Source organism: Mytilus galloprovincialis, chromosome 11, assembly GCF_965363235.1.
Source record: "Mytilus galloprovincialis chromosome 11, xbMytGall1.hap1.1, whole genome shotgun sequence".
NCBI classification, from domain to species: domain Eukaryota; kingdom Metazoa; phylum Mollusca; class Bivalvia; order Mytilida; family Mytilidae; genus Mytilus; species Mytilus galloprovincialis.
In genome coordinates, this window is record NC_134848.1 from 38,597,142 (window position 1) to 38,613,792 (window position 16,651).

Genomic DNA, 16,651 nt, shown 5'->3' on the forward strand with positions numbered 1-16,651 from the left:
CGATTGCAGTAAGGTCAGTAATTTTCAGCAGCTTTTTAGATTGATCCACCGCGGTAAATTCAGTTATATTCGATTGCAGTCAGGTCAGTGATTTTCAGTAGTTTTTTAGATTGATCAACCGCGGTAAATTCTGTAGTATTCGATTGCAGTAAGGTCAGTAAGTTTCAGCAGCTTTTTAGATTGATCCACCGCGGTAAATTCAGTAATATTCGATTGCAGTCAGTTCAGTAATTTTCAGTAGCTTTTTAGACAATTCATTATGATGTTGATATTAACAGGTAATCAGCAGTTACTGAACATATACTTGACAGATCTTAATTGGCTGTAAGCGAATTGTTTGGACAGGTACCGCAGTGGATAAGTCTGAAAATTTAAAATGACATAAAGGTTTGTCATTCTGTGTTTTATATTTATAAATTAACTGTTTACAAATTTTTGAATTTTTGAAATACTAAGGCTTTTCTACCTCAGGCATAGATTAACTTAGCTGTATTTGGCAAAACTTTTAGGAATTTTGGTCCTCAATGCTCTTCAACTTCGTACTTTATTTGGCCTTTTTAACTTGTTTGGATTCGAGCGTCACTGATGAGTCTTTTGTAGACGAAACGCACGTCTGGCGTATATACAAAATTTAGTCCTGGTATCTATGATGAATTTATTAATATGTGTTTAAAATGACCGTTATAGATAAAAAAATGGCGTACTATACTAGTGACATTTGTACATGAGATATGTCAAGTATAATTTTCTTTGATATTTCTTTATTTGACTTGTTTATTGATTTATTCTTCACTTATGTTTTTGCTCCAATTGACAAAGTTTCTTTTAGAGGAGAATCTTTTAAACAGGTTAGAATGGACAACGAATGCCAATACTTAGGATTAGGAGAAAATAATAGGGTGGCGTAAGGCTACAATTCCCACTTGGAAATGTTTTATCCTATATACGTACAATTGTATAAACTTTCTCCTAGAGTTTCTTTTTTCCTTTTTTGTTGCTAGTCAAATATTCATGATAATCACAAAACGTTTTCTTTTTAACTTGGAGCATTTATGGTCACCCCCTTCCCTTATTAGCCACTCGGACACATCTTCTGCTACCACTGCGTCAAAATGATGGCAATAGTTCATACTTTAAATCAGACACATTAAGAGACAAAATACAGTATTTTTATAATAAGTGTCACTATGCAATGGCTTGGGCTCCTGGTGATGGACATGGCCATGGTTAATTAGTTAATTCTAATTGGTCTAAACAGATGTTCGAAACACCTTTTGATCTATGGAGATGGGTTGCTGGGAAAGGATTTGACAACAATTTATTGAAAAAATAGAAAACACTAACAAGTCTTTACAAAAGGAGAAGGTCCGGTAAGGACCGATTTTGGCCTCAAATTTGAGGTTCATCTGACGAAAGATTTTGACCACTTTTTAAACACTTAAGTGTCTATTTTATTTGAATTAATTAGTTTATGTGAAAGATTTTAACAGATTTAGTCATTAAAAACGATCCAATTCAAGCTCAAATATGAAAAATCTACTTAATATGACGAAAAATGTCACTTTTCAGATGGTTTTTTGTAAAAATGAAAGTGGCCGCATCCATGTTCATCCTCAACCTTTATATATGTTATGTATTATCATAAAATACAACTTACATTTCAATATTAAGGATGAACACGAATGCGGCCACTTTCGTTTGACACGAAAACCGTATAAAATTTAACTAAAATGCTAGAATTATGAGGATTTCAGTAATTTAGCATAACTTAATGGTGCTAGTACCGGATATATGCGCATTGTATTGTCAAAAAACAGCCCATATTTATGTAGTAGAAGCATTCTACTGTCCAATAAAAAACTAAAGGTTTACATTTTAACAATTTTGTAAAACTGCTATATTTTGGGGCCAAAAAGGGTCTTACTGAACCTACTCCTTTGAAAGATAGCAGTCGCTTTTAAAGTATGCTTGTTTTTCACCCGTCGTATGTTATCCATCAATACGACCAGTAATTTTCTGTAATGAGTCAGCTCTAGCTCTTGTGCGATTAAAAAAGGTCGTAAAGGATATTTCAAGTCACATGTAAAGAATAAACGCAAAATTTTATTTATTTCAGGTCAGAAAACATAACAGTATAATATATAGAGAAATTCGTGTCGTTATTAAATATTTTCTTTACTTGCAGATGTCGAATGCCTTTCTTTTTGTTTTTTATGGAATTCTTGGAGTCACTATTGGATTTCATTGTGACAAGACGGTTGACCACTGTTTTACATCTATTAACATCAAGACTGCTCTTACAATGAATGGGAATACAGTGGGCCAGGTGTATGCAAAGTCTCGGGAATTATACAAATTGCCCAAGTCAGAATCTTTAGAGGACAGCCCAGTCATTCCAATTCCAATAGATGATATCATTTCTGCTGATGGATGGAACTTGACTAGAAATCTTATCACCGCCAACGGAACCATGCCAGGGCCATCTATTTTCATTTATGAAAATCAAACTATTACTATAATCGTTAATAACCTTCTGATCAATGAGGCTGTAACCATTCATTGGCACGGTATAGATCAGCTTGAACATCCAGCCATGGATGGTGTTGCGTTTGTTTCGCAATGCCCAATAATGCCAGGTCAATCCTTTAATTACACATTCCATCCTAAATTTGGAGGGTCTTACTGGTATCACTCTCATGTAGGCAACCAAAGAGACATGGGTTTATTTGGTGCTTTTATTGTCCTCCGCAAAAAGCACCACCTCCGAGTACCATTTATGAATCAGCATATACTTCAGATTCAAGAATGGAACCATCAGTATGATGCACAGACATTACTAGATGTAAATGATCAATTATATGATACATCCCCTCATTCAATCTTAATCAATGGCCGAGGACAGTTTAAAGATATTCTTGCCCCAATAGAAACGTTCAATGTTAGGAAAGGTGGTCAACATCGGTTTAGACTCATTGCAGTTGGATCACATTGTACCCTCTTATTTTCAATATCAGGTTTAAAATTGAATGTGGTTGAAACTGATGGATTTGAGATTGTGCCGGTTGTCGTAGATAAAATAATCATATTTCCTGCGGAACGGTATGATTTTGAAATAGATTTGGATTATGCTGAGGAGAGAGTGTACAACATTACTGTAAGTGTTCTTTCGTCGCCAAGTCTTACCATTGGAGATAATATTGGACTTGGGTTTCTTAATGTTCAGAAGGGAGATTCTTCAGCCATGAAATTTCACACTAATGATCACATGTTTCGGGTATTAAATTGCCCATTTCAAGTCTACCCACAAAGGGATGATTTCATTTGCGTCCCCGTGACTGATTTAAAATCACTTGGAAATATAGATGATAATGATTTTAATGCAGAACATGTAAAAGAAACAAATGAGAAGGCATTACATTTCTTGAACTTCGGTTTTCCCGGTGATCATTCATCCATAAATGGACGCATTTTTCGTTGGCCAACAGTTGCACCTCTGACACAGCCGTCTGAAACCGACACCGATTGTGATAAATGTGGTGATGAAAACACCTGTATATGTAGTCATACATTGAACTTAAAATCTGGATCCGAAGTCACAATGATCCTTTTAAACCTTGGAAGTGGAGCAGCCATTTCTCATCCTATCCATATGCATGGTCACACCTTTGAAGTTCTAAAGATGGGTTTTCCTGAGGTTAAAAATGATGGCCAGTTCATATTAACAAATGACATTAAATGCAGCGAAACGCTCTCTAATGAACAAAGCCAATGCAATAACGCAAAATGGAGAAATGCATCGTGGAATAATTATCAGAATATTCCAGGAATAAACTTGAAAGATACTGTACGAAAAGACACCATAGTTATACCATATGGGGGCTATGTGATTATTAGAATAGATGCTACGAACCCAGGAGTGTGGTTCATGCACTGTCATATTGATAAACACATGGTCAATGGAATGGCGCTCATGCTTAATGAATCATTTGAAAATCAGAATAGATATATTCCAAAAGAACTTCCAACATGCCACAGTTATTTAAGGACAATGGCAGGCGTTGTAAATGATTTGTCATCCAAACAAAAAAGTTCTACAGGTATGTCAATTTTCAACTCAATCTTACCTTAATCTTGCTAGCAATAAATGTCTGCATACACCATTTTCGAGGTCCCTGTCCCTGAAATTAGTGTGTAAAATATGTAAAGGTAATTCCAACCGGTCTGTCATTCTAAATTACTAAACAATGATTACACTTTCAGAATCTAATGCATTTTGGACGTTTTTGTTTTTCAAGTGCAAGACAAAGACTTTAATAAAACTCATAGGAAGAACTCGGCTTAAATTCAGAACATTGTGTTCGGGAAGGGGAACATATCTATAACAGCGGGTTATCTTGTTGACTTGACCGTTAAAAGTACAATTAAGAGACTGTATCGTGTGCAAATTAGTTTTTTCCTTGTTTGACGTTAACTTGTTATTGTTCTGAAATGCATGTAATATTTGTCTCTTTTGATACATAAAACCACCTATTCATAGCCATTGCTTTCTATGGTAAACTCTGCAGTTAGTAGCTACTTTGTCTGAAGTTCAAATAAAGTGGTAGTCATTCCATGTCAAAACTATACCTTATTTTGATTTGTGCTGAAACATTTTACATACGTTTAATTGCATATTAGAACGCACTGGTTCCCAAAAAATTGATAGTACAAAAACGGGTACTTTTGATCTGAACAACAGGACAAATTATTAAAATTTCATATATATATATATATATATATATATTATTTTTATTTAAAAAAAAATCAACAAGGGGTCTACAGTGATCCCAAGTCCCTACGCTTTCATTTGATACCAAAATTACCCAAACATTTTACTTGTTGTCAAAGTTACAGCTGTGCGTAGGAACTATTTTGTTTAAAATATGTACTACTTTCTTGTTTGTTCTTTCTTACCGGGCTCCTATTACTGGTTCTATACCTTGAAGGTCGGTGTAATAATAATGTAATTTTGATGCTTTTATGTTTTTCAGATTCAGCAAAAACTGTGTATGCTGTTGTTTTCGGTCTGACAACTGGTTTGATTATAATTTTGTTTGGCTATATGATTTGGAAGAAACGTTCAGCTGCGTTTGGTTATAAAATTTTGAAGAAACGTTCTCTCCAAATACATGAAATAGACGAAATACAACTGGTAAAAAAACAGACATAACACACCACTTTGATCAATATCAAATGCAGAGTTGAGAGAGCAAAGACAGACAACTCTGCATGGGAGATTGCACCTCGATATAATCTATACCACTGAACTTCATACAATGCAAAATTTCTGGTTAAAGTTTTTCAAACATTATAAAACCATATCTTACTATAATAAACTTTTTGGCGCTTTCATCCTTGTATTCATACTCAAAACGCCATATTTGTATGCACCTGTTGCATTTTTCCTTATCACAAGTAGTTGTCGTATATAGAATCAAATCTCAGTTATTTATTCAAGTGAAATCTATATGATTTATTCGAGTCAAATATCAATGATTAAAATCATTTATTACAAGAATTCAGTGGTATTAGCAGATCTTGATTTTTTTCTGCTTAATCCATTCACAATTTTTAAAGACTCGGTCAAATGATTTGGAGTTTGACTTGTTGTATTTAATTATACACCTACAGAGGCGGAAAGACTCGGTCAAATGATTTGGAGTTTGACTTGTTGTATTTAATTATACACCTACAGAGGCGGATTGAGGGGGGTCCGGGCCCCACCTTTTTGGGAAGAAATTTGGTTGCTTATATAGGAAATCACTGAAGCGTGACTAGAGCGGGCCCCCTCTTAGGCAGTCAGTGGGCCCCGAATTATGGATACGCCAGTGACCTTATCGCTATTTATTTCATTCAGAATAAGTTCTTAACTTACACAAATGTTTACTGTTATCCAATTGAAGCTATCTGGGCCCTAGTTAAATAATATATTATGCATAAAACTTTTAGGGACATGTTCAAAGAGTAAACACGTTCATACAAAGCATTTTTATAACTTTGATTTGTGTTTAAAAAATTTAATCATAAACTATTAAGAATTTTTCCTTCCTCAGTTCGTTACTGATGACCTTTGTTTTTGTGACACTTGACCGAAACAGGAAGTTGACCAAGTGACTTTTCCTTCCGGATTGAACTAAATAGCAATTGGCACCTGTGTATTGTTAAAGACTGTATGTCCTCTAGATGTCATTTGGTTATTTTTATATTTGGGTTCATGTCGCATGACGTGTATGGTTATCACACATGTTCTTTTGTTCAAATTATACTATTTTTCTTTAAGGATGTTCCTACTCTGTTTCAAAATAGCAAGCTTTTTAAAAGACTGTTGATAATGTATTGCATGTAAATGAAGGAATTAAAAAGCAGAAAACAATGAAGTGTGCTTGTTTTCGAGATATAAGCCATTGAAAATTTGGCGGATATTATTTTTCTAGATTTTTTATACATTTAACAGTGGCATCTTTTTTCTTTCAAAAACCACGAAAAAAAAGAAAATTTTTAAGATTTTCAAATATGAAATTTTAAACTATATATGTAATAAGATTATGATAATTTGGTAATATGTCCTATGCCCCCGCTTGCGTTATAAAAAGACATAACTCAAGAACTGTAAAAGTGACACTACCCAAATTTGTACTTGATCTGTGTTTTGTGGTAATTAGCGTTGCACATAAGTTACATAACATTTGGTTGAGGCAAACTAAAGTTAAAATTGTTTTACATTGTCATTTCGGGGCCTTTTATAGCTGACTATGCGGTATAGGCTTTGCTCATTGTTGAAGGCCGTACGGTTACCTATATTTGTTATTTTCTGTGTCATTTTTGGTATTTGTCCATTTGTAAAGAGACATAACTCTAGAACGGTAAAAGTGAAGCCACCAAAATTCAAAACTGATCTGTGTTTTGTCAATTTGTGTTAATAAGCATTGTGTATAAATTTCATAACATTTGGTTGAGGCAAACTAAAGTTAGAGAACTGAAACCAATTTTGGGACGTACGGACGTACGTACAAACAGACAATGGTAAAACTTAATTCACCCTTCGCTACTGTGGGGGCATAAAAACAAAAGATGGGGTTAGTGGGCGAAATTCCTTGTAGAACTGCATGGATAAAACCAGAGGATTCTGAATATCTTGCAAAAAATTCCAAAACAAGGGGAGCGAACATCCTTAAACATAAAATTGTTCAAAATATATAAAAATTAAAGACGTTTGTAAAATGATTTTTTCTTCCATTTAATATCTGTGTAGGATACAGGATCTGCGTAGGTGGAGATATTTCCAAATGAAATGTTATGCGCCAATAAATGTCTACATCCTGTTCGAGGTAATAATAGAATCATTAGGATTTTATTTAATCTATCATATCAACATTTATTATTATTTGGTTATTTTTCACGTAAACCTTAGGTAAATGTTGCATGAAATTGCAAATAAAAATTTAAAACCATTTAATTTTTTAAATTTTGAATAAATTTAACATTTCTAAGAATTTGAAAGTTTCCATATCAAAGCAAAATCGCAATAATTTTCTTTAACACCGATAACACGGATTTTGTAACATGTTTAGAAAACTGATTTGCATAAAGATCATTAAATGAACATTTAAGATATAGTTCATACACAAATGTCCATTTATTGGAATTTTTATCTAATTGTATTTTGTTGATTAAACTTATGAATAGAAAAGGGTTGCTAATTTAAAATTCTTAGAAAGGATAGAATATGTTAACTGCGAAACTTGCTGGAGGATGAACACACTTTCCTCCTTGAATGTAAAATTAACAAAAAACTAAGGGATAATTTATTTGAAAATTGTTTACCTTTTCATGATTATATGTCCCAAGAACAAAAAGTAAAAGAAACGCTAAACCCCCATTCGGCAATCCTCGGGTGACTCCGCTTCTCTCCGAATCGGCCGAGTTGTGACGATTGGCTAAACCCCTCTATCATGGAACATGCTAAATAATGGTTCCTTTATAAAACAGTTATTAGAATTGAGGGCAGAAGTCCTATAATTTTGTTCAGCACAGAACTTCTAATGAATGATGGTTTTGAAGAAAGGGTTCGAATCTCGTTCAGAATATTTGCATTTTTTGTGTTGTTATATTAAATTTTAATCTCTTAATAGAGGAAATAAAATAATGAATGAATGAATGAATGGTTCATTTTGACCATATAATTTACTAGTATATCATTTTACATGTATTGAAGAAAAAAATAATGTATCGCTTATTGTGTGCATTCCTATGACTGTCCATACTCTTGACTTACTTTCTATTCATGTGTTTACATTTATAACACATATTCAAGGAATAACTGCCGTCAAACTGAAGTAGGTGACTATACATAATCAATAACACGAGAATTGATTCTATAGCAATGAAGCCCAAATGTTGCGATTTCCGGGAGTGAAATCAGGGGCTCCGGAAGGGTAAGCATTTCCTGCACCGTATACGGCACCCGTCGTGTTATTTCTTTGCAATATACACATAACTTAAAATAAGGCCATTGTATACAAGTTTCAAAACAACACAAACATTTTTTCGAAATCTTTTTTGAACATGGTATTATATGTAACAAATGCAGGCAACAGTAATTTTGTCGCCAATTCACAATTGTGTAGATACCAGTACTGAACTTTTTTTACCACCGTCCCTACACCTGTTCCTAAGTCATCAGAAAATAAAACAACACAACAGAACAAATCAATTACACTACAAATCGTGATTGTAAGTAAAACATCAAGAAGCTGTTTTATAATAATAGAGTCCACCGTTTACCCTGGACGATGGATCATTGTAAACACAGGGCCCCTTGTGTATACTTCCCTGGGTCATACAAGGTAAATTATATTCACGTGATATTCAATAAATTATTTCAAGTCTAAAAAAAAAAAAAAAAAAAAAAAGGCTGTTGCATCTGTTTCATAACGAAGGGCCGATTTGTTAAAATGCTAGAAAAGGCAATATAAAATCTGTTAGGGGCTAAAATGTAAGACATCAAAAGACATGTTTTTCAAAAAAGATATGTACCGTAGTTAAAACAAGGGGGTAAAAAGCAGAAGTTTGGTTTATATTTAAGTCTAAGCATTAAAACCCTGATAACCATAGCCATTGAAACAGTTTTAGTTTTATAAAAAGATATAATAAATCTATCTCAGCATCTGTATAAAAAAAGCGTTCACCATGCCGTTGCGAAAATATTAGACCTCAGGCACCGATTATTTTTAGTAACAAAATATACATTTTGATCGAGGACAATGTCTTTCATGATTCTTCTATATACTCTTATTTATATTTATTTACTTACTTTAATATACAATTTTGAAATCTAAAAAAAAGTACAACACTTGAACACTTTAGATGTAGCATCGTACATATCCCCATTTATATTAAGGACAAAACAAGCAATGATTAGTTATTTTTTAAGGAAAAAAATATTGTTATAAAATATTATTATTTTCTTCTCCCGGGCGCTAATTTTCTTCTCCGAGCGCTAATTTTTCTTCTCCGGGCGCTTTTTCTTTTCCCGGGCGCTCCCGGGCGCTTATAAGTAGGACCGTCTGTTAGTAAAACAGGGTGGTCTATGACCAACTGATGCAAGATGTTCCCCGGTTAAAATATATACATGTATTATCTTATCTTATAGACGATAAAACCTTAAAAGACCAGAACAAATACAGATATACATATATTCAGAATGAGAAAAACACGATTTGAATGTGTTCGATATTATTTGGCTCCTTGACAATGGTGGTATGATACCTTGCATAAAGGGTGTTAATAATAAAATAAAATCAATATTAAAACATCAATAGTCTTGGCCTTGTTTTGTAGGAAAACCTGTTCAAAGGTATGAAAATAGATGATGTGACGTATTTTCGTGTACTATAATTAGCATCTATCGGGCTATTTAAAACGTGATTTACCAATCTAATCGAATGAAAAAAAATCCCGGCAAATTGGCCCTACCTCTTATACAAGTTGAAAAGAAAGATAAACTGTTATCACAGAAATATGTCTCGCCTTTTTGTAATTTCAATAATGCACATGTTGAAATTAAAATAGCAATACTTTAACAGGAAAGTTATGCAAATATTCAAAGTCAATGAACCATAACTGAAGGTATATGGCTGAGCAATCTCCATGGAAATGAGATGTGCCAATGTTAATACAACTGCATACCGAATATCATTGACTTATCATAAGTCGTTCCCTTTAAACAAACCTATACACAAACATTAACTAGTAAACTATGTAAATGTTTCTTACTGAGTAAAGAGACCATTACTGAGGGGGCAGGGCCAAATATTCTCCATGAAAATTAGATGTGCTTATGCTTATACAACTGAATATCAATTATCATTGGCCTACCACTAACAGTTCCACTTGAAGTAACCTAATCACAAACTAATACATGTAAACTAAGTTTGACTGAGGGGGCACGGCCAAATAATCATGGCAATGAGATGTGACAATGCTTATACAACTGCATACAAAATTTTATTGACCTACCATTTGTGGTTTGCCATAAACTAGATCTATTCACAAACTAAGACATTGTTGTCTCCGTCAAGGCGAGACAAAAAGCATAAAGTCTATAAGCTACTATCGATTCGATTCGCTCGTGTATGTAACAACGTATTTGATTTTACGAAAGAAATCTCTGTATTTCTGAAAATTTATTACACCAGGGTTTTCGATATCACAAACTAGTCAAACATTTACTAAATTTTTTCATTGGTACATCATGATCATGTACAAGGACATCATTTGTAAATATAAATCAACACAAATATCTTATACGTTCAGGTATTTCACATCCAATCTTTTATGGTAATATTCTTCACAAAGCACAAAAATGTCGGCATTCACATAAAAAGCCAACCAAACCCTAAAACAGACTTATTCAGAAGGGATACAGTTACGATACTGTTGTCAGGTCATTAAGGATTACAATATAAATTTTAGATTTTAAATCATACACAAGTATTTTATGTGTGGATAAAGAACTTTTATCAGTGTAAATAATTCTTACGGATCTACTGTAAATATTGGTGGAGGATATTCAGTGTAACATTTCTTATATACCGTACTCCGGGTTCCATGAGGTGTGCCTTAATTGGCAGAAGATATAGACAGACAGACAGACAGACAGACAGACAGATAGACAGATAGATAGATAGATAGATAGATAGATAGATAGATAGATAGATAGATAGATAGATAGATAGATAGATAGATAGATAGATAGATAGATAGATAGATAGATAGATAGATAGATAGATAGATAGATAGATAGATAGATAGATAGATAGATAGATAGATAGATAGATAGATAGATAGATAGATAGATAGATAGATAGATAGATAGATAGATAGATAGATAGATAGATAGATAGATAGATAGATAGATAGATAGATAGATAGATAGATAGATAGATAGATAGATAGATAGATAGATAGATAGATAGATAGATAGATAGATAGATAGATAGATAGATAGATAGATAGATAGATAGATAGATAGATAGATAGATAGATAGATAGATAGATAGATAGATAGATAGATAGATAGATAGATAGATAGATAGATAGATAGATAGATAGATAGATAGATAGATAGATAGATAGATAGATAGATAGATAGATAGATAGATAGATAGATAGATAGATAGATAGATAGATAGATAGATAGATAGATAGATAGATAGATAGATAGATAGATAGATAGATAGATAGATAGATAGATAGATAGATAGATAGATAGATAGATAGATAGATAGATAGATAGATAGATAGATAGATAGATAGATAGATAGATAGATAGATAGATAGATAGATAGATAGATAGATAGATAGATAGATAGATAGATAGATAGATAGATAGATAGATAGATAGATAGATAGATAGATAGATAGATAGATAGATAGATAGATAGATAGATAGATAGATAGATAGATAGATAGATAGATAGATAGATAGATAGATAGATAGATAGATAGATAGATAGATAGATAGATAGATAGATAGATAGATAGATAGATAGATAGATAGATAGATAGATAGATAGATAGATAGATAGATAGATAGATAGATAGATAGATAGATAGATAGATAGATAGATAGATAGATAGATAGATAGATAGATAGATAGATAGATAGATAGATAGATAGATAGATAGATAGATAGATAGATAGATAGATAGATAGATAGATAGATAGATAGATAGATAGATAGATAGATAGATAGATAGATAGATAGATAGATAGATAGATAGATAGATAGATAGATAGATAGATAGATAGATAGATAGATAGATAGATAGATAGATAGATAGATAGATAGATAGATAGATAGATAGATAGATAGATAGATAGATAGATAGATAGATAGATAGATAGATAGATAGATAGATAGATAGATAGATAGATAGATAGATAGATAGATAGATAGATAAGATAGATAAGATAGATAGATAGATAGATAGATAGATAGATAGATAGATAGATAGATAGATAGATAGATAGATAGATAGATAGATAGATAGATAGATAGATAGATAGATAGATAGATAGATAGATAGATAGATAGATAGATAGATAGATAGATAGATAGATAGATAGATAGATAGATAGATAGATAGATAGATAGATAGATAGATAGATAGATAGATAGATAGATAGATAGATAGATAGATAGATAGATAGATAGATAGATAGATAGATAGATAGATAGATAGATAGATAGATAGATAGATAGATAGATAGATAGATAGATAGATAGATAGATAGATAGATAGATAGATAGATAGATAGATAGATAGATAGATAGATAGATAGATAGATAGATAGATAGATAGATAGATAGATAGATAGATAGATAGATAGATAGATAGATAGATAGATAGATAGATAGATAGATAGATAGATAGATAGATAGATAGATAGATAGATAGATAGATAGATAGATAGATAGATAGATAGATAGATAGATAGATAGATAGATAGATAGATAGATAGATAGATAGATAGATAGATAGATAGATAGATAGATAGATAGATAGATAGATAGATAGATAGATAGATAGATAGATAGATAGATAGATAGATAGATAGATAGATAGATAGATAGATAGATAGATAGATAGATAGATAGATAGATAGATAGATAGATAGATAGATAGATAGATAGATAGATAGATAGATAGATAGATAGATAGATAGATAGATAGATAGATAGATAGATAGATAGATAGATAGATAGATAGATAGATAGATAGATAGATAGATAGATAGATAAGATAGATAGATAGATAAGATAGATAGATAGATAGATAGATAGATAGATAGATAGATAGATAGATAGATAGATAGATAGATAGATAGATAGATAGATAGATAGATAGATAGATAGATAGATAGATAGATAAGATAGATAGATAAGATAGATAGATAGATAGATAGATAGATAGATAGATAGATAGATAAGATAGATAAGATAGATAAGATAGATAAGATAGATAAGATAGATAAGATAGATAAGATAGATAAGATAGATAAGATAGATAAGATAGATAAGATAGATTAGATAGATTAGATAGATAGATAGATAGATAGATAGATAGATGGCATATTTTGGTATTAATATTGATTCCCTCGTAGGGTCTTTGCATCGGAAATAAACACATAGATAGATAGATAGATAGATAGATAGATAGATAGATAGATAGATAGATAGATAGATAGATAGATAGATAGATAGATAGATAGATAGATAGATAGATAGATAAGATAGATAGATAGATAGATAGATAGATAGATAGATGGCATATTTTGGTATTAATATTGATTCCCTCGTAGGGTCTTTGCATCGGAAATAAACACATTTATTTTAAAACCAGTTGTTGGCATGATACGGTTTATGTTCTTCTCATATATTTTATGATGGTATGATACTAAACCCATAAGGGGAGGGATTATGCTTGATTTTCATATGATGAAGACATAATCTTTCAATCAGTTAAATTGAGGTCTGGAGCTGGCATGTCAGTAACTGCTAGTAGTCCTTTGTTAATTTATGTAGCATTGCCATTTTGCTTAGTTTCTTTTCTTACATCGGACTCGGACTTCTTTTAAACAGAGTTTTTCAGTTCGTATTGCTGTGAGTTTCCTTATTCAGACTACATTGGCTAGAGGTATAGGGGAGCGTTCAGATCTCACAAAACATGTTTAACCCCGCCTAATTTTTGCGCCTGTCCTGAGTCAGGAGCCTCTGGTCTTTGTTAGTCTTGTATATCTTTTAATTCCAGTTCATTTATATGTTTTGGAGTTAAGTATGACGTCCATTTTCACTGAACTAGTACACATTTTTATTTAGAGGCCAGCTGAGACCCAACCTCTGGGTGCGGGATTTTCTCGCTGCGTTGAAGACCCATTAGTGGTCTTCGGCTGTTATCTGCTCTTTGGTCGGGTTGTTGTTTCTTTGACATATTCCCCATTTCCATTCTCAATTTTATCATGATTATAGGCCGCAGTAAAAGTCATTGCACACACCTAGATAATTTCGTATATACATTTCCATTTTTTTTTATTATGAGGGGCAGCAACCTAACAAATTTCGGGGCAGATAGAAATTGACCTGATAAACAAATTTACCCCGTGTAAGATTTGCAATAAATGCTTTGGTTTTTTAGTTATAAGCCAAAAACTGCATTTTACCCCTATATCTTGGTTTGATGGCCAGGTCACCGGACACATTTTTTAAACTGGATACCCCAATGAAGATTGTGGCTAAGTTTGAATAAATTTGGCCCAGTAGTTTCAGAGGGGAAGATTTTTGTAAAAGTTAACGACGACGGACGACGGACGCCAAGTGATGAGAAAAGCTCACTTGGCCCTTCGGGCCAGATGAGCTAAAAAGAGAGAACAGAGAAAATAGTCCAAAAAGTAATCATAGATTGCTAGTTGTACATCTGTGCCAAATCTACATACAATTTACTTAATTACGTATAACGTATCAAGTTACTGCCTCTGTCAAAAAAATATATCCAGCCTTTCAATCCATCACAATGCTTAGCAGAGCCTACCTTTCAGATTTATTTTAAACTTGTTCCTTGCCTGAATATGCATGAAATATTTGTTACTGGACATAAACCACAATATAAAAATCCCTGAATAAAAACATGTTGAAAGTTTTAATAATGATGAGCATGTATAAGAAATATATAAATAATCGGAAATGTATATGTAATCGAATTTAAATACCATTGTCAAAAGAACTAGAGGCCCCAAAGAGCCTATGTTGTTCCCCTTGGTCTACATACTTATTCTACAAAAGACACACTCCGAAACTGTAGACTATAATAGAATTAATTTATGACAAAAATCTCGTAGTTTTTTTTATCTTATATTGCTGATAATTCAGTCTGTTTAATGTAAATATGTAAATATAACGGAATTTGATGAGACTGTCATTAAAGTGAGAGGTTTAGCGATATAAAAACAGGTTTAACCCACCATTTTCTACATTTGAAAATGCCTGTACCAAGTCAGGAATATGACAGTTCTTGTCCATTCGTTTTTTGATGCGTTTTGTTATTTGATTTTGTCATGTGATTATGGACTTTCCGAATTGATTTTCCTCTAAGTTCAGTATTTTTGTGATTTTACTTTTTAGTCTCTTTCTATCTTCTTTTGGTTTTTGCTAAAAAACACAAGAGGGTAAAACAATCCTAATGTAAGAAACACTCCTTTAAAAAGTGATAGTCTTCTAAGTATATCGGCAAAATTTGATTGTTTTTATTTAAAGTGTCTATTTATCTTTTATAAAATATTAAAATAAATTGTTAAAAAGGCAATAACTTATACCACTGTACCACTATACTTAATTGTAGAACTTGAATTTACTGATTATTTTTGCAATTGAAGTTTCTCTATCTCTTTTAAAGTTTTCAAAATACATGTAATAGTCACACACAAAAAGAGTACACACTGAAATGTCTCGCCTGCTTTACTGATCATTGGTTTTATGTTGCTAGTCCTATAAAATATAAAGCTTTTCTACAAGTATCAAATAAACTTAACATGATCCAAGATAAATCAAACCGGAATTACAAGTACACTAGTCCGAGATTACTCTGACGTCCAACGGCTGTCTGGCAAAACAGCCGTAGGACTACATGTACACCTGGCAATCATTCCATAAGCCAAGTGCAGTTGACCTATTGCTTATAGTTTCACTATGAAAACTTAAAATTGACCAATGAACCATGAAAATGAGGTCAAGGTAAGGTTAACCATGCCAGACTGAATGTACACCTTATAACCAATTTATGCATTAAATATAGTTGACACATATATTGTGTATAGTATCTAGGAAACAAACGTGACCATGAAAACTTATATGAACAATGAAAATGAAGTCAAGGTCAGATGATTTCTGCCAGCAGACAGACATAAACACCTGACAATCTTTCCATACACCAAATATAGTTGACCTATTGCTTATAGTTAAGAAAACAGAGAAGTTAACACTGAGTAATGAACCGTAAAAATAAGGTCACATAAACTCTGCTAGACAGACATGTACATCGTAAAATATTTCCA

The 16,651-nt window shown here is 32.3% G+C and overlaps 1 protein-coding gene across 1 annotated transcript; it reads left to right on the plus strand.

Annotated features, from left to right (window-relative positions):
* Window positions 1-2,261: 2,261 nt before the first annotated feature.
* LOC143050747 (uncharacterized) lies at window positions 2,262-4,129 on the plus strand. Its single transcript, XM_076223867.1, has one exon. It carries the CDS (start codon window positions 2,303-2,305, stop codon window positions 4,127-4,129), a length of 1,827 nt encoding a protein of 608 aa, XP_076079982.1. The 5' UTR covers window positions 2,262-2,302.
* Window positions 4,130-16,651: the final 12,522 nt, after the last annotated feature.